Source organism: Sceloporus undulatus, chromosome 4, assembly GCF_019175285.1.
Source record: "Sceloporus undulatus isolate JIND9_A2432 ecotype Alabama chromosome 4, SceUnd_v1.1, whole genome shotgun sequence".
Lineage (NCBI taxonomy): Eukaryota > Metazoa > Chordata > Lepidosauria > Squamata > Phrynosomatidae > Sceloporus > Sceloporus undulatus.
Window position 1 is genome coordinate 124,219,319 of NC_056525.1, and position 25,870 is coordinate 124,245,188.

Here is a 25,870-nt window from a genome sequence, read left to right on the forward strand (position 1 = left end):
GAAAGATTTTTCAGGCGAGCAGGTGAGAAGCTGTACAAAAATCCATATGAATGTTTACATGAATTTCTCTTAAAACTATCTGTTTTGTATACACTTCCCCTGTTTATTTTTTACAAGTGATTTCCTCACAATACAAAGCATTTGTGTCCATACTTTTAACTAACATTAACATTTATGTACACACTTCTGGAAAGTGTAAATTATAGTGTGTTCAGTTTCCAGTTCACTTACAGATTTAGGATGCTTGAAAATCTGGGGGAAAGGGTGTAAATCTTGCAATAGGCCCTACCCATATCTGCAGCAGGTCTCCAAGGTGAACAGCCTTTGGCATGTTAGAACAACATAGGCAAGCTAAGTTGGCAAGTCAGAGATCTGTAATGTCAGGATAAGGCTCTGAGGGTTTTAGGTAACTAACTATTGGTATGAAAATTCATACTTAAATTTCCTTCTATCTCCATCAAAGTCAGCAAATTTGTATCCCTCATAGAAAAAAAGAAAGAAAAACGTTTCTGCCAATTTGTGACACAGTTTAGGTGAACAAGAAAACCACAGGCTGTGTTTTTCATGGCCCCACTGTTGCAGCATCATACTGGCTTGACTATTCTTGTATTTGCACCATCTGAAGACCCTAGAACCCACCAGCTCCTCAATACATGTCCACAAATGGACGTGTAGCTCTTTAAAGGATCTGCTCCCCTCCCCTCCCCTCTGGTGTTGGTTAAAATAACCATAACAAGCTAAGCTTGCTGAATGAGTCAGGTGCTCTCCGCCTTAACGGTGGTGGAATAGGTGATGTCAGTCATCAACACTGCTCCATCTCTCTTGTCCTTGCCTGCTCCTTTCAGATGGTAAGGCAATCACAGGCTTGCTGGAGCCAGCTAAGTACTAAGCTCCTCATCTGCTGCGCTGGATTGGCCCAGCTGCAGTGATCAGTGAGGTATGGGCTATGCCATTATTAGTATACTAAAGCAGAGCAGCCCCTCAAAAAAGAAAATCATGAGCAAATGCCTTGTCTGCCTTAATGCCATCCATCATAATGACTGCACTAGCCATGAAGTATCAGCATCATAGCATGGGGCTAGGAGAGCACTCACTTTCTGCAATTACTCCTGAACAAAGTGTCTTGCTAACATTAGAATTAAATTAATCCACTTCCATATCAGCCAACAAAATGTCCTTGTAAGAGCTAGCCATCATTTATTCTGTCAATCAATGGGGACTTCTGATCATCGAATGCCACCACAAACTCACTATTCCCCCCCCCCCCCGTTTCAGTTTCTACATGTGCGCAAGGACCAAGGGAGTGTGACAGAGATGGGAAGGCACCACATTTTCTTTCACAAGCATGGCTGACTCCTGAACTGGTTGATTAGTGTAGTACACTACAGATGTACTCATTAGAGAGCATCACTTGGCTTTAGCTTCATACTGAGCAGATGCTTGGCAGACCTGCTAGGTTTGCATCAGTTTAAGAGGTGCAAAAACTTTGTCTGAAGCTTAACAAGCCACCTGGGGACAGTTGTGCATCTTGAGTCAGTCAGATCAGATATATTTCATACTAAGACACAGTTTGGAACAGTACAATAAGACAAATATTTTTATCTATCTACTTACTGATTTTTTTAACCTAAAATCTTTCTTATAGATAGCAATAATGCTTGAGATTCCAGGTGGAGCAGATGACTTTTCAGTGTTTTCCGCTGCTGAGGAGCACTACCGAGAAAGAGAAACTGAGAGGTGGCACCATACACTCTCTTCCTTCACAGATGCTTTCAATGATGTGAAAAGAGAGCTATGTAGTGAGCCAAATGTTCCCCCCACTGCCCCACACTATCCCTCTGTATTTCTGTAAGGTTTCATGAAATATAGGCCCTCTCCAAATGGGCCCTTTGCAGCGCGTCCACCACGTGCTAGGGTTGCCTTGGGGCGGCGCGTGCACATGCCCCGCATCCCTAGCACATTGTCAGCGCACTGCAGTTGCACAGCGACATACAAACGGTGCGCATGATGATTATGCCACAGCTGTGCCGCCTACAAATAGCGCTGCGCAGCTGTGACGTAACGGAGCTGTCTCTGGTGCTTTGTGGCGCCACAAAAAAGGAGCCACTTTTTGCAGCTCCTTCTTTGCTGTGCAGCTGCGCAGCGCCATATGTAGGCAGCAGCGCTCTTGTGCAGCAAAGAGGCGCTGAGGAGGCACCTCTTTTTGGCGGTCTGTACCTCGCCATAATTATGTTTGGGTTAAAGTTCTGGAAAAATTACTGGAGAACAGCATTCCACGACTGTTTGAAGGTAGAAGCAGCAAGTAGGCAGTGTTAAAGCAGCTAAAACAGAGGAAGCAGCTGAGTGATTTCATCCATAGCTAAGGCTCACCATTGCTTCTGAGGATCTTAAAGGAGTGTTTCCTTAACTCTGGACTGTAAACAAGATAAGAGGATATTTCACTGTGTTCTCTGAATTAGTATTACTTTTTTCTGAGGAGGTGCCCAAAACCACTCTTTCAACCAGTCTTGTTCAGCAAGAAACAAGGTCAGGAGGAGGAGGCGGCAGAGCAGAAATACAGGGAGTGCCTTTATGTCATTACAGAAACTCCCATGGCTAATGAAGGACCAGCATTGTCAAAACTATGAAGAGAATCCACCCATATGTTGTTCAAAACAACAGAGATCACCATTATGTTGCCTAGTAGTGAGGGAGGCTTTTAAAGTCTGTACTGTGCTTACATAGCCCAAGGTAGGAAGCATTTGCCAGGAAACCAAATGACTAGGTTGAAAACTATTGGCAAGGAAAATATGCCATCACATGAGGAAAGGGGGAAGAGTCCTCTCTCATTCTCTTATGCATGCAACACACTCACTCACCTTTCTTGTGCCCTACTCCCTGCAAACAACATCTAACTTTTTATGGCCACTAATTATGCTCAGCCTTTAAAGGATTTTTTTTTTTGGGGGGGGAGCAACATTTTTTAAATGACAAATATTTTTATAGTTTTGCAAATATCGGGTTTCCCTGAACATGGTGATTCTATCCTCTTGTTACCATGTTTTGGGATACAAAACCATCATAAGCATCATATGTATCTCTGTGCAAACCCAAGTTGCACGATAGGTTTTTAAGGAAGTCTCTTTACATGTGGGATAAGCAAATTGAAAAAAAAAATGCAAACAATACACATAAGGTAGTTGCATTCAAATGCGGATGTGACTCTAGTGTGTAGAAAACAGACTTTCAACAGCTGCAGGTTTAGTCAATCCTGCATGGCATGCTACAGTTGTTAAAATGCTCTCTTCTAAGTGCCTATTAAAAGTAGAACTGTGTTTTTCTGTTTCTTATATTGTTACTCTAATTACATACATAAATATCACAAGGCTTGACAAACACCATTCTTCAGCCATCCTTTCACTGTTGTTGTGGTGGGCCTTTAAATTGACCCTGCTTATGGCAACCTTGCCATAGGGTTCTCTCAGCAAGATATATTCAGAGGATCGCTATTGCCTTCTTCTGAGTTATAAAGAGTATGACTTCTCCAAGGTTAACCATAGTTGAGCTGAGATTCAAATCCTGATCTCCTGACATCCTAGTCCCATGCTCAAACCACTAGATCATGCTGGCTAGTATTTCAGGCTCATGGAAATACAGATGAGAAACAGTGAAATCAACAGTTCCAAAAAAGTGCAACAGGCGTGTTTATTTTACACATTTTTGACAAAGGGATTATATTTTACTTAAGACAGGTTCCATTTAAAAACTGTAATCCATAGAACAAAGAGGACATTTGAGCATAATTAACCAAAGGGACAAGATAAAGGATGAAACATTAAAAATAAAAAGAATGATAAAAAGAATTTACAAAATGTTGATGTGGTTTAGCAGCTATCAGCTATTAAAACCTTGCTTCAGATATTATCTCAAGCAAACAGATATTACTGTAGTTCTCCACGGTCCAAAACACACCGCAGAAATAATCCAGTCTGAGACTGCGTTAACTGCCCTGGCTTAGTGTTAGGAAATCCTGGGAATTGCAGCTTCTTGTGACACCAAACAATCCTGACAAAGAAGGCTAGATATCTCACAAAACTACAATTCCCAGGATTCTCTAGCATTGAGCCAGGACAGTTAAAGTGGTCTCAAACTGGATTATTTCTGTAGTGTGTTTTAGCACCATTTTAAGATAATACTGCTGACCTACCCAATGGTGCGTTACAGACCGTCTGCTGGCGCTGCTGTTTGCTCCGCGAGGGAGCCGCAGCAGCGGAACAAAAAAGAAGCTCCAAAATGGAGCTTCTTCCTGCAGCGCAGTTATGATGCTGCAAGGCGCCAATGGCGCACTCGCGACATCATAAGTGCCGCTCGATGTGTGGACGCATAGCGTCCGCTATGTCAATATGGCGGCGGCCGTGTGGAATGTATTCACTACGTACTAGGGTTAGGGGGTGCGGAAGCACTGCCCCTTCCTAACCCTAATACGTAGTGAATACGTACTTTATGGCGGTTTGTAACCCGCCTATAAGTCCATTATATTGTTTACTGAGATATTTACCCCAATATCTTTCCATAACTATTCTTAAGTACACATAACTGATCTTACAGCACACTCTTTACAAGGTTACCTCTGCTTTCCTCACATCTGTTTCTCAACTGTAAGCCCTGTAGGGCAAAGGGCTATCTTCTCATTCTATGCTCAGATGTGGTAGTTTGTTCTAGATCACAGACTAGATCACACTGTAAGGTGCACAGTTTCATGTATGCCCTGAGTGATTAAGAAGGCAGAGGAGAACCAATACATTCTACTGTTCCTTTCCAGTTTCTAGTTCTAATAGGAGTGCTGCATCCACACGATATAATGATTGATTGTGCTGGGGGATAAAGGTAATTTCCATTCCATTCCTGGATTACCTTTGTTTGTTCTCATAGAATCATAGAGTTGGAAGAGACTACAAGGGCCATCCAGTCCAACCCCCGTCATGCTGGAATATCAATCAAAACATCCCTGACAGATGGCCATCCAGCCTCTGTTTAAAGACCTCTGAGGAAGGAGACTCCACTACACTCCGAGGGAGTGTGTTCCATTGTTGAACAGCCCTCACTGTCAAGAAGTTCCTCCTAATGCTGAGGTGGAATCTCTTTTCCTGGAGCTTGCATCCATTGCTCTGGATCCTATTCTCTGGAGCATCAGCAAACAAGCTTGCTCCCTCCTCAAGGTGACATCCCTTCAAATATTTAAACAGGGCTATCCTATCACCTCTTAATCTTCTCTCTTCTACAGGCTAAACACCTCCAGCTGATCACTATGGTCCTTCCTTCGGTGTTTGTTTTATCCTAAGTACCTTGTTATGTATTTCCCAAACGTGGGGACCATAATGGAGACCCTCTGGCCTATGGGCAGCAACTGCAAGTGATGATGTCCTCTTCAGCCTACTACCAATACTTCTGCAGTTAGAAAATGCAAGAAAAATGAATAATTATAATGAAGAAGTCAATGCTTGATTTAGTGACAACACCCAGCTGTGTTTATACACAGTATAGCTCAACTGCCCTTCACATGGGCATAGCTGCAAGATGGGACCTGTTTAGCAGGAATACACTTCTGCCAGATGGATGTGAGACATATTACTATTGTTTTTGTTTATACAGTATCGATATACACTGGATTTTAAAAGCAACAAAGGTGCCTGCCCCAGGGAATATGTAATCTAAATATGTACTGCTGGAAGAGGAAGACATAACTGAGTGTAAACAAGTGAAGAATATTGCATGTACATAGGCATCACACAGGATGAGGATTAAGGGCTATACCAAAAGACTACAGTAGAAATGTGGATTTTAATAAGGAATCTTAACCAAGAAAGAAAGGCAGCACCATGTTGGTCAAGTGAGGGCAATTACTGCCAACCCATCAGTCAGTATAGCCTAGAGTAATGGATTAGAGATATGACAGTCCAGAAAATGTGGAGGACAGGAGTTGTCTACTTGTCATATAGGTATTTCAAGTAGAAGTTCCTAGCATAAGGGCAAAAACTGAACGTGGCAAAAGTCACTACCCAGTGAAATACACTGGGAAATGATATTAGTATAGGCGGAGGACAAGGCCACTGATGATTTTGGAGGTGAAGTCTCTATTTAATAACAGCGCTTGAATGATTCTAACAACAGGAACACAGTGCCTGATCCTAATTCTAAAAACAATCACATCTCCATCCTAACTTGAAAGCATAATTTATGGGTGCTATTAAGGTGTGTTTATGTTGTGGCAATTGTGGGGGGTGGTTCATGTAGGACTAACTCAGGATAGCACAGCTTTCTCCACTCAACACTCTCTTACTTTTCTGCAATTAGGAAGGGATCACACACTGTACATACTCATGTATAAACCTAGAAATTTAGGTTAAAAAAAAATACCCCAAAAAACTGAGTTGACTTATCCACAGGTCAATGTAAGTACTATATCTTAACTTTTATTTTAAAAAAGGAATGATCCACAGTGAAAGGCAAGAGTATAATCTGTCCTGGAAGCACACATACACACACACACCGACTCTTGCATGGATCCAGCTTTTTGCATGAGCACAAACAGTTATGTCTGCTGGAATTTTGTAAGTTTTTTGGCACTGTTTTCTTTTGCTTCATCCTTTAGATCCTTTGCTATATCCCCTAAGTTTTACCCTTGACTTATCCACAGGTCATAAAAAAAAAAAACAAATCATATCAAAATCCCTAATTTTGGCCGCAAAACTTGCCCTCGACTTATAAATGAGGTCGACGTATAGTCGAGTATATATGGTACTCAGCAAGCTCTAGATTTATTTTTGATGTAGGTCCAGAATTGGAAAGAGGAAATGTGACCAACAAAGGAAAATTGGTTGATGAAAATCTACAATATGGCTGAAATGTACATGTTGACCAGATTATTATTATTATTATTATTATTGTTATTGTTATTGTTATTATTATTATTACTATTAGCTTTATTTATAAAGCGCCATAAATCTACATGGTGCTGTACAAAACCAAGTAAAATCAAGAATATATAAAAAACCTGCCTATGGCGCACAATCTAAAAGCTAAAACAACAAATTAAAACATCATAAGATTAATGCAGAAAGGTTCATCGGAGAACTTTAAAAAGGACAGTAACATTTATACAAATTATTCCAAAACCTCCCCCTCCCCCCCGCAATCGCCACAACATACACACACCTTAATAGCACCCTTAAATGATGCTTTCAAGTTAGCAATCATGGAGCTTCAAAACAAAAGATATCATTTTGTGTTAGAAGTACAGTGCACCTTTGCTTTACATGGGGGATCCATTCCGGACTCCCCCACGTAAAGCAAATACTGCCTATGCTCGAACCTCATTTAAATGAATAGGGCTTGTGCATGTGGTGGTGCGTCCGCACACGTGTACCACTGGTGCACACCTCATTCATCCCCATGGGACGCGCCGCCCCTTCTCCCTGGGTGGCTTTTAGCGTATGCTGAAAGCCGCATATGATGCGGGCGTACTGTACAATCAGCCCTCCTTATCCACAAATTTTTTATCCACAGATTCAAGCATCCACAGCTTGAAAACATTCCAAAAAAGAATAAATTCCAAATAGCAAACCTTGATTTTCCATTTTATATAAGGAACACCATTTTACTATGTCATTGTATTTAATAGGACGTGAGCATCCACAGATTTTGTTATCCATGGGGGTTCCTGGAACCAAACCGCAGCAAATAACAAGGTCCCACTGTAGTACGTATATAAGATGGGACAACACATAGTAGAAGACAGAAGAAGAAAGCTTTCAGCAAATGTAGTAGTAGTAGTAGTAATAATAATAATAATAATAAGTTTATTTGTATTTTCCCGCTTCTCCCAACGGATTGAAGCAGGATTACAACCAAAAATCTCCATACAGGCAATCATGTGTAAAATACATATCATAAAAACAGCACAAAGTATAAAAATTTCAATTACAGTAATCGCAGGGCAGCGGGCAGTTATGCTGTTATGACCGGAAGTGGGGTTTCCTAAAGTTCTTTATAGAAGGTCAGGTGGGTATGCCTGCTGGAAGAGATCCGTCTTTAGTGCCTTCTTAAAGGCATCTTTATGTAGAAGAACATAAAAATAAACGTGAAGAATCAGACAGTTAAGAAACAATATAAAACCAAGAACTAGGTAGGAAGTTGATGTGTGTTTTATGTTATATTTATTATGTTATGGGGGGGGGTTTATGTTATAGGGGTTGTGTTGTATCACGTTTGTTATGATTTGTTATGAGGTGTTATCGTTGTCTGATCGAATGATTTTAAGAAATGGGTGTAGTTATAACCAACAAACATAATTTAAAAAATAAATTGAATTTTTACTTTTTAAACCCATGGAAATACAGATATTTGTTTCAGAGAACAAGATCAATTTCAAAAACGATATTGCTATTGCTTTTCCCAAACACTGAAATTAGTGCTAGACTTTCAGAATGAGATGAGCTTTCTCTCTTTCTCTCTCTAGCTCAAAACACATGAAGGAAAATATCTATGACAGTAAGGTGCTACAGTGTATTTTGTCCTGTTACTGGCCTTGACAGGAAACTATTTTAAAAGACATTGAATTTTTAGGTTTCTACTAATAACCTGTACATTCCTGAAACAGATTTCAATTTTCCACTTTCACAAAAAGCTGAGAACTTCACCTGATACAATTTGATGCCCACTACAAGTTACTCATGCCACAGCTGACTACATATTTCAACACAACTGCACTCTTGTACTAAAAAAGGCGGCTTTTTATCGTTACATCTGAGTCTCTATGACACTTTGCATTGGAATGCTGTTTAAATGGCTTGCGACAATAAAATACCTGTCCCACCCCAAGAGTCTGGGTATAAATCCAATAAATAAATAAAATACTTGTGCCAGTTTCTTTTTAGAAACTCTTTGTTAAAAAGCTATGGGGCAAAACTACTACTGTACTTTTCCTGCTTGGAACTCCCTCATTCAACTTATAGTCAGATGTATAGTAAAGGTACAAAGGGGTTTAGTGCTATAAATCATACTCACTGTCCTGGGAGTAATATCTTATTGAACTTAGAAAGATTTATTGGTGAACAGGCAAGCACTGGACTGCGCTGTGTCACTTGATATTGGAAAGTTAATGCATCCAAGGGAAATAACATAGGATGGTGGTTCTTAATCTGCCATCTGGGGACCCCCACAAACTGCTCCAGCCACAAACTGGTGGGAAGAAGCAGGAGAAAAGTTTTCCATCTCCCTCAGATGCCTCAAAGGGAAGGCTTAACATGATGGTTCCCAAACTTTGGTCCTCCAGATGTTTTGGACTTCACCTCCCAGAATTCCTGATTGTTGATTAAGCTGGCTGGGGCTCCTGGGAGTTGAAGTCCAAAAACCTGGAGGATCAAAAATTGTTAATGGTTCCATGTTCAGGTGGTATCATCGTCATCATCATCCTCGTGCTTTTAAATCTTGAGTTATGTCTTACGGGTAGGGAGGGTCTGTGGCAACAAAAGATATTTAAAAGGGATCCCTGATAAAGGAAAGGTTAAAAGCCACTGTGGTGGCATGTTCTAAACTAGTGGACCAATTCATGTTAGTGCAAACACACCAGCTTCTCAGTAACTTTCTGCAGGGGTTTCCTCCATTTATGAAACCTGAAGTTTGCACATTTGCTTCTGCACAATTTAACTCAACACAGAATGCAGGCGCATTTTCCTCCAAGATTCGACAGTAATAAGAAAAGCCCCCCAACTCCCCCTTCCTAGCAAAAACAGAAAGGCAGCCAAAAATTCTTACATCCGTCCTTAAGGTAAGGAAATCATTGCTAGAAGAGAAGCAGCTGCTTGAGTCAAGGCAGGTAATAGAGTCAAGCACTTATTTTTAGAAACAAGAAATGGAACAAAAGAAACCGGGTTGTCACATAACTTTTTATGCACAGAACCCCCCTCGCCTTGGGCTGTAGCCCTCCTGATATCTACAGCCGGCATTATTTGCTGAAAGAGACCTTACCTGAAGCCTGCATGCTGTGATCTTGCCAGTGCCTTGATCATGGTCTTGCCAGCATGTCAGCTCCAGCCTCAGTGCACCACACTTCCACCGGCCCCTCTCCTTTTTATGTCTGCTGCCTTCAATGGCTTGGAATGCAGAAATGCCGGCACAAAAAGTGGGGCCAAGCCTCTTTATTCAGTTCCTTGGCTTGGGGCAGTTAAACAATAGCTTCCCTTTCTCTTGCTCCCCTTCTCTTCCACTCCATGGGAGTGTGCTGGAATCCCCAGCATGTGAACAGAAGCAAACTAACAGGGACAGACTTCTTCTCCTCCTCTCCCAAAAGGGGTGTGTGCATATTCAGAACAGGAGGTGACTTCATGCAGCCAAAACATGAGCCCGTCTAATGGAAAAGCAACATGCTTGAAACTGCCGCGCAACGATCCATTTAACACAATGCCTTTCTTAGTCACCGTTGCAACTCGTCACCTCTGAATGAAAGGACTGGGCATCAAAACAAGGAGTATCAGACTTTATGGACAGGAAGACAAACTCCATATCCAAAAGGAACATGTGAAACTAAAAGAAGCAGGGAACTATTTCCATATGAACATTTCCTCTGCAACTTAGGGAAAGAAACACGTAGCCAGAACATACACAACTCACAAACTCATTAACTACCACTTCCACTTGCTTTCAGATTTTAAGATAGAGTTTTTTGAAGTAATCTGGTAGGAAGCATGCATTCTCCCACAACCTTGCTTTTTAAAAAGTATTTCACTTCTATACATATCACAAAAGCTGCTCCTTTTTAGATACTGAGAGAAGTAGAAGTAGGGAGCTATCAACACACAAACATTTCCCAGTCTTTTTGCTTCTGATGCATTGCTTTAAAGACATAACATCACATCGCAACACAGAACAAATCAAACCTCATTTTTAGTTTAAAAAAAATAATAATCCAGAGTTTTGATTCCCACCTGCCCATCCAGAGCTGAAGAGAAGAACAGGTACAAGGTATTGCTTGAGGCCGAAGATGAGAATATCCTTTGCCAGTACTACAGTTAACTACGATTAGACAAACTAAAACAAAATCAGCATATGCTGAATCCCCATCCTCCCTGCAGCTTCTGTGCTTTTCAAAGCTTGGACAACATTCCTATAGTCTTCCTTCCGATTCACTGGATAACACACACACGCATTTCATCCCTGGGCTGAGTCTCCCTTTCCTAATTCCCTTGTGAGTGTCTGTGTGCGTGTGTTTCCACACCCCCCCCCCAATTCATTTGTCATAAGCTTCTGTTCTTTTGCTTATTATGCAACAGCTCTCATGGCCTCAGATTCTCCCCCCTCCCCTGCCTAGAAGTAGGAATAGCAGCTTTGATGATCCCACTTCTGCTTCTGCTTCTGGTCTCTGAGGAAATATGAGAGAGAGAGCCTTGGGACAAGTCTTGGGATGCCAAGTGTCTGTTTGTGCAAAGCTAGCCAGGCAAACAAATCCAAACTGAAAGTTACTCCCCTCCCTCACCAAAAGAAATTCAGTATGTCAGAAGTAAAACCTGTCTGACACTTTCTCTGCAGTTTGAAATGATGTACTGATTCACAAACCAGAGTTACAGCCCCTATTCTGGCTCCCAAAGCTGCTCCACTATGAAGGTGGAAGTGAATGTCTAAACTTTGGAATCTGAAGCCAAGTTGCACTGAGTGAACTCCCCTTGACTTGATTGGGAAATGGGCTAAGGAAACCCAAACAACAGCTACTGCTATATAGGAAGAATTTGGCGCTAGAGCATGGCCAAGAGATGGCTGCCAAGCCCTTGCCTGAAGAACCCCCAGTGGATTGCCTGGAGAAGTTCGTTTCTTGGATGGCAGCTCCGTTACAAAGGGAGGACAGCCAATTTGTAACACACACAAAGATCTGGATATTTTCCCCTGCAATGGGTTAGTTCACCAGAAAGAGGTTCCACCACAGCAAACCAAGCTGTCCTGTCTGATTCAGGTCATGTCAGGTCACCTCTCAGTGATACCTTGCAGTGAGATCCTTAAAGACCATCTACTCCACCTCTCAGACTTTTTTCAAACTGTTTTGACATTTTAAAACTGTGCCATGGCCCTTGCTGTTCAATGGAAGCATGCAAAAACTGAAACATACCCCTCCCACAGTAAGCTCTGCTCCATCTCCTTCATCAAAGGCTCCCCATATACCAGTGATAATGCCTGTGTGCAATGCCACTAGTGCCAATAATGTGAAAGGGCAGCATGCCAGGAAACTGTGTGTTTTAGGCAAGTTTGGAGATGGAGCTGGATGAACTTTGTTGTTGTTGTTGTTGTTGTTTTTAAAAAATGGACATGAGCCATTGCTTCTGTCCCCAGACTCATATGAAACCTTAGACTTAGGGCCCATACAGACAGGCCAAAATAATGATGCTTTGGGTCACTTTGGACATATGGTGTTTAAATGACACACACATCTTAAGAGGCCCAAAGCCACTCCAAAGCTGTGCTCCAGTGCTTTCTCTTACTACCTGGATTGCATAATAGAGCAGAGGAGAGTCTATTAGTTGGTGCCATGGTAGCTTATTCTTTTTTGAGCTCCCAAGAATCGTTCTGCCCTAAGTGGTCTTGCTGACAGCAGGGAGATTTTAGTTTAATCACAAGAAAGTAATATTGCAGTGCACCAAAGTCTTCTGAGGTGGTTATGTAGATTGTAGAAGTTTGGAAGATGTGAGTTATTTATTTGGCGCAGTATTTTCACACCATTTTTCAGCTTCAACAAGGGCCCTCAAAGAACTTTGTACAGCATAGGAAATGTACTTTTAAACATGAAAAGACATAAAAATTCAAAAAAAGCAAAGTCAAGGCTCAGTCACATGTAAAAATAAAATAAAACTTTAAGCAGAATAAGAATATTGGCAATAGTCTCTTTGGAAGGAAAGTCATTAAGTATTAACTATAGTTCTGCCACAGAGCTTCTGCTATATTTTGCATTTTTGGCCGTGCCACATATATAGAGGGCTCTAAAAATTATCTCCGCCAATGGGCAGATTTATTTGGCAGTTTTTAAGATGTTCAGCCCCTAAGGCATTTGACATTTTATAGACAGGGTGGCCATTATGTCCTTTTCTATTCTGCTACTGCTGGGAAAAGTGGAGGGAAGTAGAAAGAGAGGAAGGGTGCATTCTAGATGGATGGACCCTATGAAAAAGGTCACGGGTATGAGCTTACAGGAACTAAGCAGAGCAGTGGAGGACAGGGGTTCTTGGAGATGTCTCATCCACAGGGTTGCCATGGGTTGAGATTGAATTGAGGGCAGTTAACAACAACAAATTGTCCTCTGTCTTATTTTCTGGAATTCTGGAAGGATACTTCATACATGATTAGGAAACATATTCAGGTTTAGTCATGTAGGTCATACAGCAAAATACAGTAAAATGCAAAATCCACAAAAGAGCTATACCTTTATTGGAGAATTAAAATGCACAAAACACATCCTGCAGTTCTTAAGATACTTCACTGGCTTCTTCAAGAGACAATATATATATATATATAAAGGCCTATAGACTGCCAAAATAAAGCTGCTTCGGGTCTCTTTGGAGGTATGCTGTTTAAATGATGCATGCATCCTAAGAATCTGGAAGCTGCACCAAAGTTGCACTCCAGTGCTTAGGAATGGAGTGTGGCTTTGGCGTGACCTCCGGACTCTTAGGACCCATGCATCATTTAAATAGCATACCTCCAAAGAGACCCAAAGCAGCTTTATTTTGGTAGTCTGTAACAGGCCAAAGAATCATATAGGAGAAGAAAAGTGATCATGGTAGAGTCACAGCCTACATTTTGTATCAGATGTTGTTTCTGTTGTTGTTCTGGTGGGATCTCAATGCCAGCAAAACCCACTTTTCTTGTTGGCTATGTGGGGACAAGCTCAATAAAAAAAAAAACCCCAAATATAAAACTGTACCATTGTCATTTTTCTTCTCTTGTATGATTTTCTACACATTCTTTTGCCTGATAATAAGAAGTCAGTGGAGCTTTGAAATCTTGCAGGGTGTATTTTGTGCATTTCTGTTGGCCAATAAAGGTATCGCTTTGTTGTGGAGTTTGAATTTGCTTGCATACGTGGCTGCAATTATTTTAGGGTCTGGGCTTTATTATTTGCTCAGTTATGTTGTGACTGAGTTGGCTTTCTTTTTTTAAAAAACCCTGGCAGTGTGGCAGCTGTACACCATCAGGTTTGTCTGGGGGAGGAGAGGATAGAGGAGGAATGGAAGAGTGGAGGAATGCGCATTATTTCCCAGGGGTATGGATCTGAAGCTTCAATTTGCACAGACTGCCAGAAGCAGTATCACCAGCTTGTCGTTGCATTAAAAATGTGAAATGTTAAGAAAAATGATGGCAATAGAGCGAGAATACTCATGCCACAGTCAGGCTTCCAATATGTTTTAAGTGTTTTTTTAGTGTTTATCTGTTTTAATCATGGTTTTCATGAGGTTGGCATTTAATTTCTTTTTAACTTTTGTAGAATAATGTTTTAGTTGGATCTTTAAAAAATATTATAATTATTGTCTTGGATCCCATTTTGGCCGGAAGGCAAGATATTAGTGCAAACAAGAAAATACAAATAAATAGATAAATAAATAGGGAGTTTGAAAGAAGAACTGTATTCAGTGAGCTGTTGAGGAAATCCCCTGAAGCAGTTAAGTAGACCATTTTACCTTGAACAATTGTACTGAAAAGACCAACAACTCCTAGCTTAATTTCTAGTGTAGGTTAGAAATGTCCATCCCAAAATTGAACCTTATCCCAGCAGTTATCCCAAAGAATGAGAAGAAAAGGTGATCAGAAGAAGGTAACAACACTTTAGATGGTATATGACCCCAACCAGACTGGCTAAAATAGGTAAACACGGGAAATTGAATCGTTGGAAATGTAAAGGAAAAGTGGGATCTTTATACCATATGCGATGGTAGTGTTGTAAAGAAGAAGAAAATGGAAACAAATACATAGGAATATTATATGTACTCTTAATAAGAATATACCATTAAGTTCTGAACTTTTTTGTTGTTGAATATAACGGATACAATCCCTGACAATTTGGTTCAAGATGAATTGAGTGTATTACTTTACATGATTACCGCCGCCTGATTGATTTATGCGAAATATTGGAAATCCAACATAATACCTACAGTAGATGAATGTATTCTAAAACTAAACGATTTAGCTGTATTAGATATATTGTCTATGTATGGTAGTAATAGAACATCTCAACAGTATGATGAAAAATGGAAACGAACAGTGAAATTGTGGAAAAAGACAGAACACGAATCAGCATTGATATAGTTTAATATCATTAAGAAATTTATCTAAAGATTGGTGTTTTTTCTGCCATATTATTGATTCTATTTTATAAGCTAGAGAACTGATGGAACCAAATTGTATTTGAAGTTTTGTGAAATAATAATAATAATAATAATGAAGAAGGTAACAAAAGATTAAGGGAAAGCATACTTGGCCAGACTCTGAGAGGAAGGGAGGCAGAAATTCACATACGGATTAAAAAATGCCAGGCAAATTGGCTTCAAATCTTTAGTGTCTTTTATTGTACCAACTTCTTAAAGAAAAAAGGATTAAAGCCCAAATCTACCATCCTGTCCGCCATTCGTTGTTGTGTGCCTTCAACTAGTTTCCAACCTAAGGCATACCTATTACAGCAGTGGTACTCAAATTTTTTACATGTGGAACCCCCTTTACATCTACATGCAGACATCGCATCCCCCCCCCCACTTGACATAGTATAGGAATAAAAATATTTTGTTTATTTAGTGTGCCTATTTTCATTCACACATTCACATATATTCATATTTTAACATTTTATAAGGAAATAACATCCAAATTAGAATAGTGTTACTTAAGTAAATTTAATACTCCTCTCAATGTATGTGTAAATTTTATAGATTAAAAAGTTTGGGAAGAGGAGGAGGGATCAGTGTCTCCAAGTCTTGTGGCCCCCTTGAGCAACTCGCATGCCCTCCCCACCATTTAAGAATGGCTGCATTATAGGTTAGCGGGGAACTGAACCTCGATCTCTGGAGTCATAGTTCAGTACTCAAACCACTACACCATACTGGCTTTCCCACCATTTAATGATTTAAGTATGATTAGGCAGTTGATCTTGGAAAACCTATACAGTATAAGCATTAGAATATACAGGCTTTGAGTTAACTCCACTTGAAGAAGAAACGAATGTAATACAATTACTGAGGACAATTAATAGAAACTGTGCCACTGAAAGGCTACACTTTCTCCATTATGCGTTTCTCAATGAGGAACATTCCACTGCAACTTGACAGTTATTCTCTTTTCCTTCTGTCACTTAAATGATGTGACATCCAGTGCACCAATTAATTATGTGAGCAGAATTGCCATGCCATACCCCAACACTATTTTAAAAATCCCATAGAATGGAAGCAGTTCTAATAGAGGGACAGGTTCTTGCAGAAATAAGCTCCTCTTATAAAATTCTTTCAATATAGCCCACCTACTCTAGTTCCTATCTACTCCCCATAATTCCCCATGGCATAGCATAATTCTACCTACTCTCAAATATATGTGTCTGCAAAAATATTGTTCTTTGTGACGGGATGCAAAATGAGACACATGTCCCATGTTTGCATTAACAAGACTTTCCCAGAATGATATTGCTGTCCCTAGACAAGTATGAGTTAAATTCCAGTTTCACCTGTGTTGTCAGTTTAAATGGAACATATTTCCAGCAATCTGAAAAGGTGAGACCTTCATTTATCATCTCAGAGGTTGTTTATCCAAAGAACAGAGGAATACTTGAAATACCAAAGCAGCTTCCCAAAGCGATCTACTTTCTGGAAACAGCTTTCTAAAACACCATCACTGATATGGAACAGGTCTGGTGGTTGGGGAGGGGAAACAAAATCTATGTACCTATGTTTCTTCAAGTTGCCTATCAATTTATGGTGACCACATACATTTCACAGGGTTTTCTTAGGCAAGGAGTACTCAGAGGTGGCTTTGCCAGTTACTTCCTCTAAAATATAGCCTAAATAACTTGGTATTTGTTGACTGTCTGACCCTGCTTAGTGTCCAATGTCAGAGAGGTGCTGGTGCATATATAGGATATTTAAGCTACACATTTTTATTTCACCCCTTGCAGATAGGGTTGCCATAACCCGTCTGCAACCGGGTTTTTCCCGGTTTTGGCAGCACCTTCCTGGTCCCAGCACGGGTGCCGCCAAAAACCGGGAAAAGCCCGGTTGCAGCGGGGTTGCTAGGCAACCCTCAGGGCCTCGCTGCCTTCCTCCTCCTCCACTGCGCATGGCTGCGCGGAGGAAGAGGAGGGCAGTGAGGCCTGGGGCGGAGGAGGCTGCAGGGAGGCGGTGCCTCTTGGGCGCAGCTGCACCAACCTCCCCACCTCCCTGCAGCCTCCTCGCCTCCTTCCTGGTGCCTGCGGGGGCCAAGAAGGAGGCGAAGCCCCGGCGATGGCTGGCTGTCTCCTCGCCTCCTCCCTGGTCCCTGCGGGGGCCAGGAAGGAGGCGAGGCCCTGATCCTGGCCTCCGATCGCGGCGAGGCCCGGGGCCCAGGCGGGGCCGCCTTAATGGAGGCTTTCCCTCGCCGCTGGCCTCCCCCCCCCCCGCAATCGCGTGGGGAAATGTAGGACAAAATTTTCAAATGTAGGACACATTTGTGTGTCCTGCATTTGAAAATTTTGTCCTACATTTCCCCCGGTTTGGAGGTCCAGCAGTATGGCAACCCTACTTGCAAAGTGAGCATGCTGATTCGAGACAAAATGGCGGGTGGGGTATTTACTGGTAGTTCTTCATTTCAAAAAAAAACAAACCCTGCCATCTAAACAGTTGAATGTCGAAGCTCTCTTGCAAGCATAGCATAGTATCTCCATTTAAACAGATATCTGTCACGCTGGTAACAATGCAAACTGCCTAGTGGCTGCTATTTACAGATGTTTTCAAAAATAGCAAAGAAGAATAATGTAGTGACAGGAGATATGCAACTGCTTGATGGATGAAAGGAAATGGAGGTTTAGATAGGATAAAAAGCCAGCTTGCTTCCAGGGAGTCCACTGTTGTTGTGACAAGAACTACTGATAGTATCCCCAAGGCCTATTGTGTCTAAGACATAACTGATAAGTGAGGCAAAGCCACCAGCTTGCTGTGCCTCAAAAGCAAAATACAGCACTTAAGGTGTCTGGGAGCCATTTCATACATTATAGTGTAGCAAACATAGGGTACTAACTGAATGTCTACATGGTCAAAAGGGCGCTGCAAAAAAGTAAACTCCCAGACATGGGTGATTCATAGCTTACCCAGTAAAAATATATATTGTTTACACTCACACTCTCTTAGATATCTATACACCAGATGTGTATGTGTGTGTGCAAAGTGGTCATTTTCTACTTTTTTTATTTTTAAAAAATGACAGCTTCATATATTTTTCTTGTATTCCATGGGTCTGCATTTAAACAAGTTTGAAGATTCGCTGACCTGCCTGTTTTACTGTATTTGGTGGTCTTTTCTGTCTTCATGTCGTATTTGGAGGTATGACTGTTTTGATTATTTTACTGTTTTACAATGCAATACTATCTGGAAAATATGGCAACTGCAATAGTTTACAAATAGGCAGAAGTCGCTCGCGCCAGCTCATTCAGTAGTTCCCAGACTCTGGACCTCCAGATCTTTTGGAGTTCAGCACCCAGAATTCTTGACCACTGGACAAGCTGGTTGGGGCTTCTGGAAGTTGAAGTCCAAAAGCCAGAGGGAGAAGGGGGGAGAGGTTGGGGAACAACTGTCATTATTCCTCTATAACCCCCTTCTGCATGCTGATCTCAGAGATCAATTGGCAGAGATCAAGGGGTGGAGTGAATAGGAAGCTGAGTTATGAAAGCCTCCCCCATCAACAAAGTTAGGCAAGGGACAGCAGACGCCTAAGTAACTTCCAACATTCTTAGGCAGGGAGGTGTTTAGATTCAACACAGCATCAGCAGATTTAGTGTCAACTAAATGGACCATCAGCCATTTAGGTGAGTTAGGATTGCATTGTTAATTCAGTCTGTACAGCTTCCAAGTATGGATTGTTTGTACAATTTGCACAACACCCAGCTATGGATATGGATGAAGGATATGATAGTAAGTAAATAAAGAAGATCAGCAAATGTAATATATTCTTTTTGAATAATTTCCTTGAGTAGACAATTATATAACGAGAACCATAACAATGGCTGCAGAAATAATCCGGTTTGACAGCAATTTAACTGCCATGGCTCAGTGCTATGGGATTCTGGGGACTGCAGTTTATTGTGGCCCAAGAGCAGAGCTCCGTGGATGCAGCCAACGTCTGCCCTAGAGCTGTCTGGAGACAGTACAATTGTGCATCAATACCAACTAATTCCACAGAACGAATGCAGCGTTGTAGATCCGAGTGATCAGACATCAAGCTATACTCCTCCAGAATGTAGGTTAATCATCCATAGTGGACTGGCTACACTAAAAACAGAAGCAACCACGCAGGACAATTAAGTGTTTCACACACTCCTCTGCTCTTTCTACCTCATCAGCTTTTATCCAACTGTTTTTCCTAAACAAACTCCCCTAGAAAGTACCCAACTAGCAGCATGAAACATAAAATTAGAAGCCAATAGTAACATCAGATATATACTGTGAACCCTCCACATTCCCTGGAGTTAGGGGCACAAGACACCCGTGAAAGTAGAAAAATACAATTTATTTTTTAAAAAAACACACCACTATTTTTTAACCTGAGAGAACACCTCTCTGCGAATCTGTAATTCCACCAGGCAATTCTATGGTCAACATCTGCCAGAAGGTGACCATGAAATTGTGCTGGAGGACTTATAAATGCCTAGAGAAGTGTTCTCTCTAGGACTCTCTAAGTCATACAGTGCAGCTTTAAGTGGAAGTTGACCATAACAGACCCACACTTGAGAATCCAGAGTTTCCTAGAGAGAACCTATTAACCAAATCTGTGAATAATCAGATCTGCAAAAATCAAATCCACAAATGTGGTGAGTCAACTGTAAAAAAACAACAACAACAAAAACAATTGCCAGCACCAAAAGGTACAGACACAGCTCACAAGAATGCTATCTCATTGAACTAATATTTAGATTCATTAAACGTACATGGAAAACAAAGGAACATATTTGGTAAAAAATATTAACGTAAAGATTTATAAATGGACTAAATACCTGAAAAATCAAATATATCAGAAATCTGCAGTATATCAGAACTCTGATAAAAAAGAAAGAAAGAAACCAAAACCAGTTGCCTCCTAATGCCAGCATGCACAATTCAGCCACATCTTCCCCTCCTGCACTGTTGCCATCTTTTTCCCTTTAGGACTGCCAAGGTACAAAGCTACAGCACAAGCAGATGTCACAGTAAGCAGAATTCTTATCATGGCTCCCTCCCAATTCTGTCTACTTCCTGGCAATAGCGCACAATCCACCCAGTATCTAGCCCTTGTGTACATGTTTTGTTACTATCCTATCTACTTCTTGACTTCTTCTTACTCCAGGTGACATTTTATCCTCACAACCACCTTGTCAGGTAGGTTAAGCTGAGAAAATATCTCACCGTCCTAAGGCCACCCAGTAAATCTAATACCATAGATATCATTTATAAATAACTTCTGTGAGAGGGGGGAAATGCTCTGCTTAAATTCACACCATCTTCCAAGCATGCTAAGAAGGCAAAACTTGGCATGGCTGTGGCTTACTGACAGCCCCTGACAAATTCACTATACCTTGGTTTCATATCACTCCAGGTATTGCTATCAGTCACCAAGCCTAATTGGCCGTGCCTGGCATTTAAACTGCATTCCAACAACTAATGGCCAGCTACAATGCCAATAACCGCTCCTGCTATCTCAGGGATGGAAGTCATCAAACCTGGGGTGTTTGTTATTACATGTTCCAGAGAAGAGAGGCTGCCACTTATTCTGATGGATTGGAAAGATTCCAGTGTGGCTGCTCTAAATTATCAGCCTTTATAAATACATAAAATCTGCAGCTACAGCACTTGATATTTTACAGAAAACATTTACTCTTTGGAAAGAGAAACTCAGTCTGACCACAGAACACAGATATTTAGCATTTCCATTAATTCACTTCTTTACTGCACTTCTTTAGAGACGGCTCCAGGCCCGAGAGGCCCCTGGACCCAGTGCACTCTTGGTGGGCCCCCTCTGCTGTTCATGGGCCCTGAAGGGTTTACTTGGCATCTGTGATAGCCTATTGCTGTGCAATGCCAGGTGGCTGGCTGGTGGCAACCATCTTAATTCCTCACTGTGTCCTCGAAATTATGCTATGCCATGGGGAATTATGGGGAATTACAATGACTGTTAGGTCCAGGAGTGGCTTCAGAGTGCCAGACTAGGGGTAAAGTCAAAGAGTGTCAGTGGTGTGATCCGGCAGCTGATCAAACATACCGCTGCCTTTCTCTATAGCAGTGAAGTAGTACCTTCTTTCTACACATATTTCAGCCTAGATCAGGGAAAACAGCAGACCTCATTCTTCTCCAGTGTTCAAGCTGAATGCAGTGCTATGAAAGCATCTTAGCTTACTCTTAATAACTTGCTGGCATGCTGTGCCAATTAGGGGACTACTGGCATAACATATGCGAAGTCCCCTGAATATTCAGGATGCATTCTACAGGAATCTTTATTATTTATAGTACTATTATTTATTATTCTTATCAACAATGTAGAGATCCTTTTCCTCACCATAACATTTTCAGTTGTCTGTTTTGTGCAGAAACTGGACTGCTGTATTTCTTCAGTTTACTTACATAAAGGCCTATTACAGACTGCCAGAATAAAGCTGCTTCGGGTCTCTTTGGAGGTATGCTGTTTAAATGATGCATGCATCCTAAGAATCCGAAAGCTGCACCAAAGCTGCACTCCAGTGCTTAGGAATGGAGTGTTACTTTGGCACGACCTCCGGACTCTTAGGACCCATGCATCATTTAAATAGCATACCTCCAAAGAGACCCGAAACAGCTTTATTTTGGCAGTCTGTAACAGGCCATAGAGAACAGAAAACCCCACAGTTGATGCCATTGTTTGTCACTGGAGGAAAAAAAAGACACATACACACCCATGTGGTGGGATTCCTCCTCCCCAGAATAATGTACTCTGTCTTTTTTCTAAAGAAGTCAGTTATCTCTCTATGTCCCCACTGCAGTCCTGAGATGAATATTAAGTTATATTGCTCAAGTTAAGAGGATGGCTGGAATCCTGAGTTCATGCCCACTGGTGGGAAAGCATCCTACGTAGAATTCAACTCATGGACACTTTTGTTAGTAGAAGAGGGGATTTTCGACAACTCATCTTTCCCAAAACTGCTGAATTGAATTATAGCCACAAATTACAGTGGTACCCCGGGTTACGAAATTAATTCGTTCCGCCGCCGCTTTCGTAACCCGAAAAGCTTTCGCAAGCCGAAAACCCATAGGCGCTAATGGGGAAAAGCCGCGATTTCGTGCGAAATAGCGCCGAAAAGCACCAAAAATTTTTTCGTAACCCGAAAAAACCTTCGTAACCCGGAACAGTTTTTTAAAATGGATTTTTTTCATAACCCGGAAATTTCGTAAGGCGGCGCATTCGTATCCCGGGGTACCACTGTACAATCCACTACAAATGGACTGAGCAAAGACAATGGCTTCATGCCGCACTACATACATTAATGCAAGCATCCTTGCTACTGCACATATAACAAAAGGAATCTTCTCAGAATTTTGAACCCATGGAAACTGACTTTTGGTAACCAGATTTATTGCTTTCACAAATCAACACTAACTCACTACTGTAAATATCCAGAAGACCTGTAGTAGTTTACATAGCCCTTTGGAAATTCTGGGCAAATGATATTATTTGGGTCTTTCTGGATCCCACTGCATTCTATCCTACTCCACAACTGTAAACATATGCTTTATACCTGAGGCCTTAATAATACCATTCCACATTGCATCCAAAGATGTAAGTTTATAACCATGAAAGTTCATGCAAGAATAAAAAACAGTAAGTCTTAATGCCAGATTTCTTTTTTCTCTTCCTTCTTTCCACTTTTTTATTTTAGTTCCAGTAAGCCATCACCCAGTTGAGCTGCTGAAAGACATTCTTGTTCCTCTGCCTATCCTCATTTAATCCATAACAAGAAATTCTCTTTCCCCAGTAGAATGCAAACCATCTGCTAAGGTAAAGGTTTTGTTTATAAGACTACACTTTAACCACTGTGGAACAAGTTCCAATGTCATATTTTAGCTGTTTCATAATTAAAGGACTTGTTCAAGCTTTAATTTTTTCAAAGAGAAAATCCTCAGAGAAGGATCTTCAGAGAGTCACAAAATTCAATATAAATTACACTGCGAAGTTGAAGGCTTTTATAGCCAGCATCCATAGTTTTTTGTGGGGTTTTTTGGGCCGTGTTCTGGAAGAGAAGATGCCAGTCACAGCTGCTGGTGAAACAGCAGCAATAAACTCTTCCCGAACATGGCCGCATAGCCTTTTGATCGGTCTAATAAAGGTCTCAGCAACCTTTTTTGCTATATTTTGGTGTATGGCCAACATGGTTTTACTCTTGGATAAATATCTTCAAAACCAAGGAGAGTCATTTAAAAAAGTTATCTGGTTGTAAAATTCAGCAGCTTCATGCAGTCTGTTTTCTTTGCTCCTCCTTCAAAAGTTACTTTATAAAAGAATGAATATAATGACTTGCTGAAGCCATCCACAACTGAGTAGTTGCAGGTAGACGTTTCTAGGTTCTAGAATCATAGAATCATTGAGTTGGAAGAGATCTCAAGGGCTATCCAGTCCAACCCCCTCCATGCAGGAGCACAGAATCAAAGCATCCCTAACGGATGGCCACCCAGCCTCTGTTTAAAAACCTCCAAAAAAGGAAAGTGTGGCGGAGTGGGTTCCACTGTTGAACAGCTGTACTGTCAGGGAATTCTTCCTAATGTTGAGATGGAATCTCTTTTCCTGTAGTTTGAATCCACTGCTCCGGTTCTATTCTCTGGAGCTGTCCTATTTAAACACTTTGAGACTTGTACAATTAGAAGTTCCAATCTCACAAAAGCCCACAATTAGCTAAATTCTGTGAATATTGAAGAAGAAAATATGGGGGAAATGAAGAAAATATGGGGATATTAAGTTATATATTTTACACACATCTGTTAAAACACCAAAACATAGCACAGTAGGTGGTCATCTTGGGATGTCTCACTCCTGAATCTTTCGGTCATGAAACTGAAAAAGGTTTTTCTAGATGATTTGGAGAATACAAAGTTAGTCATTTTCTAATACATAAATACAGGCTAAAACAGCCACCTATTCAAATGACATTTTTTTTTCCAAAAACCTTTTAAGAGATTTCTTTAGTGTGGGATGGTAAATGCTTTTCTAAGAATAAAAATGCAGGGATTATGTGCCCAATATACTGAGAGTTAAGATTATGTGTCCACACTCCAGTTAATCCTTGTTCTACAGAGATTTATGATTTAAACAGATAAATTTGCCTCAGGACAAGACTTGGCATTAGGTACACAAGAACTGTCGGCAAGTTTTATTTTTGCTGTGCAGATTTGTCAAACGCATAAACACACACACACACACACACACACACACACACACAAGATTTCAGACTCTATGCAGTACATTGGAGTGGCAAGGATCTAGAACAATCCTTTAAACTGCAGATTAAAGAAAATAGGGCAATGCTTTTAATACCGAGTCCTTGTACGAAGTGTCTCTTCTTAGACTTTTTACGCTGTTACTCAATACTATACATCTTGGACTAATGAAGAGCCTCTGTTCCACTCATTTAAGGAGCAGAAACTGGGAAGCAGCCAATGAAATTTCCAAAAGAAAAAGGAGTCATGTCTCAGGATGGTAAAAATACGACCTTCTATTTGCTCAGGAAACACAACATGTTTCAACCTGTAGATGTTTTATAGACTTTGATATATAGATAGATAGATAGATAGATAGATAGATAGATAGATAGATAGATAGATAGATAGATAGATATAAAATCACCCACCAATGGCACTACTTTTCTGTGGTGATGGGATGCTGATGGCAACAGTGCTGTTGGTAGGGTCTCCCATATCTCCATTATGGCTTCCAGTGAGTGCAGCAGGGGTTAAAAAAAGTGCTTCCACTCTGCATGAGAGTGGCCATGCTTGCAAGACACTGGGCCCGAACAGACAGGATAAAATAAAGCTACTTTGGGTCACTTTGGAGGTATGCTGTTTAAATGACACACACATCTTAAGAGGCCAGAGGTTTTGAATCAGAAGATTCTCTCCACCTCAGGCTTTGTAGATGTACAGGTTTTCAATTTTGGGTGAGTGGTTTAATCTTAAGGTCCTTATTTTCATAAATATCTCTACAGCTTTTGTTTTTAAAGTCATATATTAGAGGTATCAATGTATTGGGAGACCTCACAGTGAGTTCTCCATTTTGTTTTATACAGTCTTAGATATTTTGCTCCCTTCTTGAAATCCATTTTATTTATTCAGTTGTGTAATACAGATGCCCCTCTGTTTCCACAGGTGATCTGTTCTGCCCCCCCCCCATGGAAATATGCCTATATTCAAGCCTCATTGACTTGAATGGCGGCTTGCGCCTGTGGGCACACACTCCATTCTGTCTCCCTCCGTTTGCCACCCGCGAACAGGTGAGGGACGCGGACCTAAAGTCCGCAAAAACAGAGAGGCAACTGTATTTGATTTACATGTTTAAGAAGACCCTTTGTTACTCTTAACATAGAAATAGGCTTGCCATAACCCGGCTGCACCCATGTATTTCCCGTTTTGGGGCCCCC

The 25,870-nt window shown here is 41.0% G+C and overlaps 1 protein-coding gene across 5 annotated transcripts in view; it reads right to left on the minus strand.

Moving 5' to 3' along the window:
• Window positions 1-25,870, minus strand: part of RASAL2 (RAS protein activator like 2) — a 279,543-nt gene that overhangs the window by 101,345 nt on the left and 152,328 nt on the right. The window contains exon 1 of one of the 5 annotated variants that reach the window (XM_042463816.1): window positions 20,234-20,340. The exons of 3 other annotated variants lie outside the window; for them this stretch is intronic. Coding sequence is in view for 1 of the 2 variants with exons in the window: in XM_042463815.1 (XP_042319749.1) it covers window positions 10,009-10,021 (13 nt within the window). In the remaining variant the exon portion in view is untranslated. Of the gene's footprint in view, window positions 1-10,008; window positions 10,266-20,233; window positions 20,341-25,870 lie in introns of those variants that run through there. One more of the 5 variants, XM_042463815.1, reaches the window with a different exon arrangement.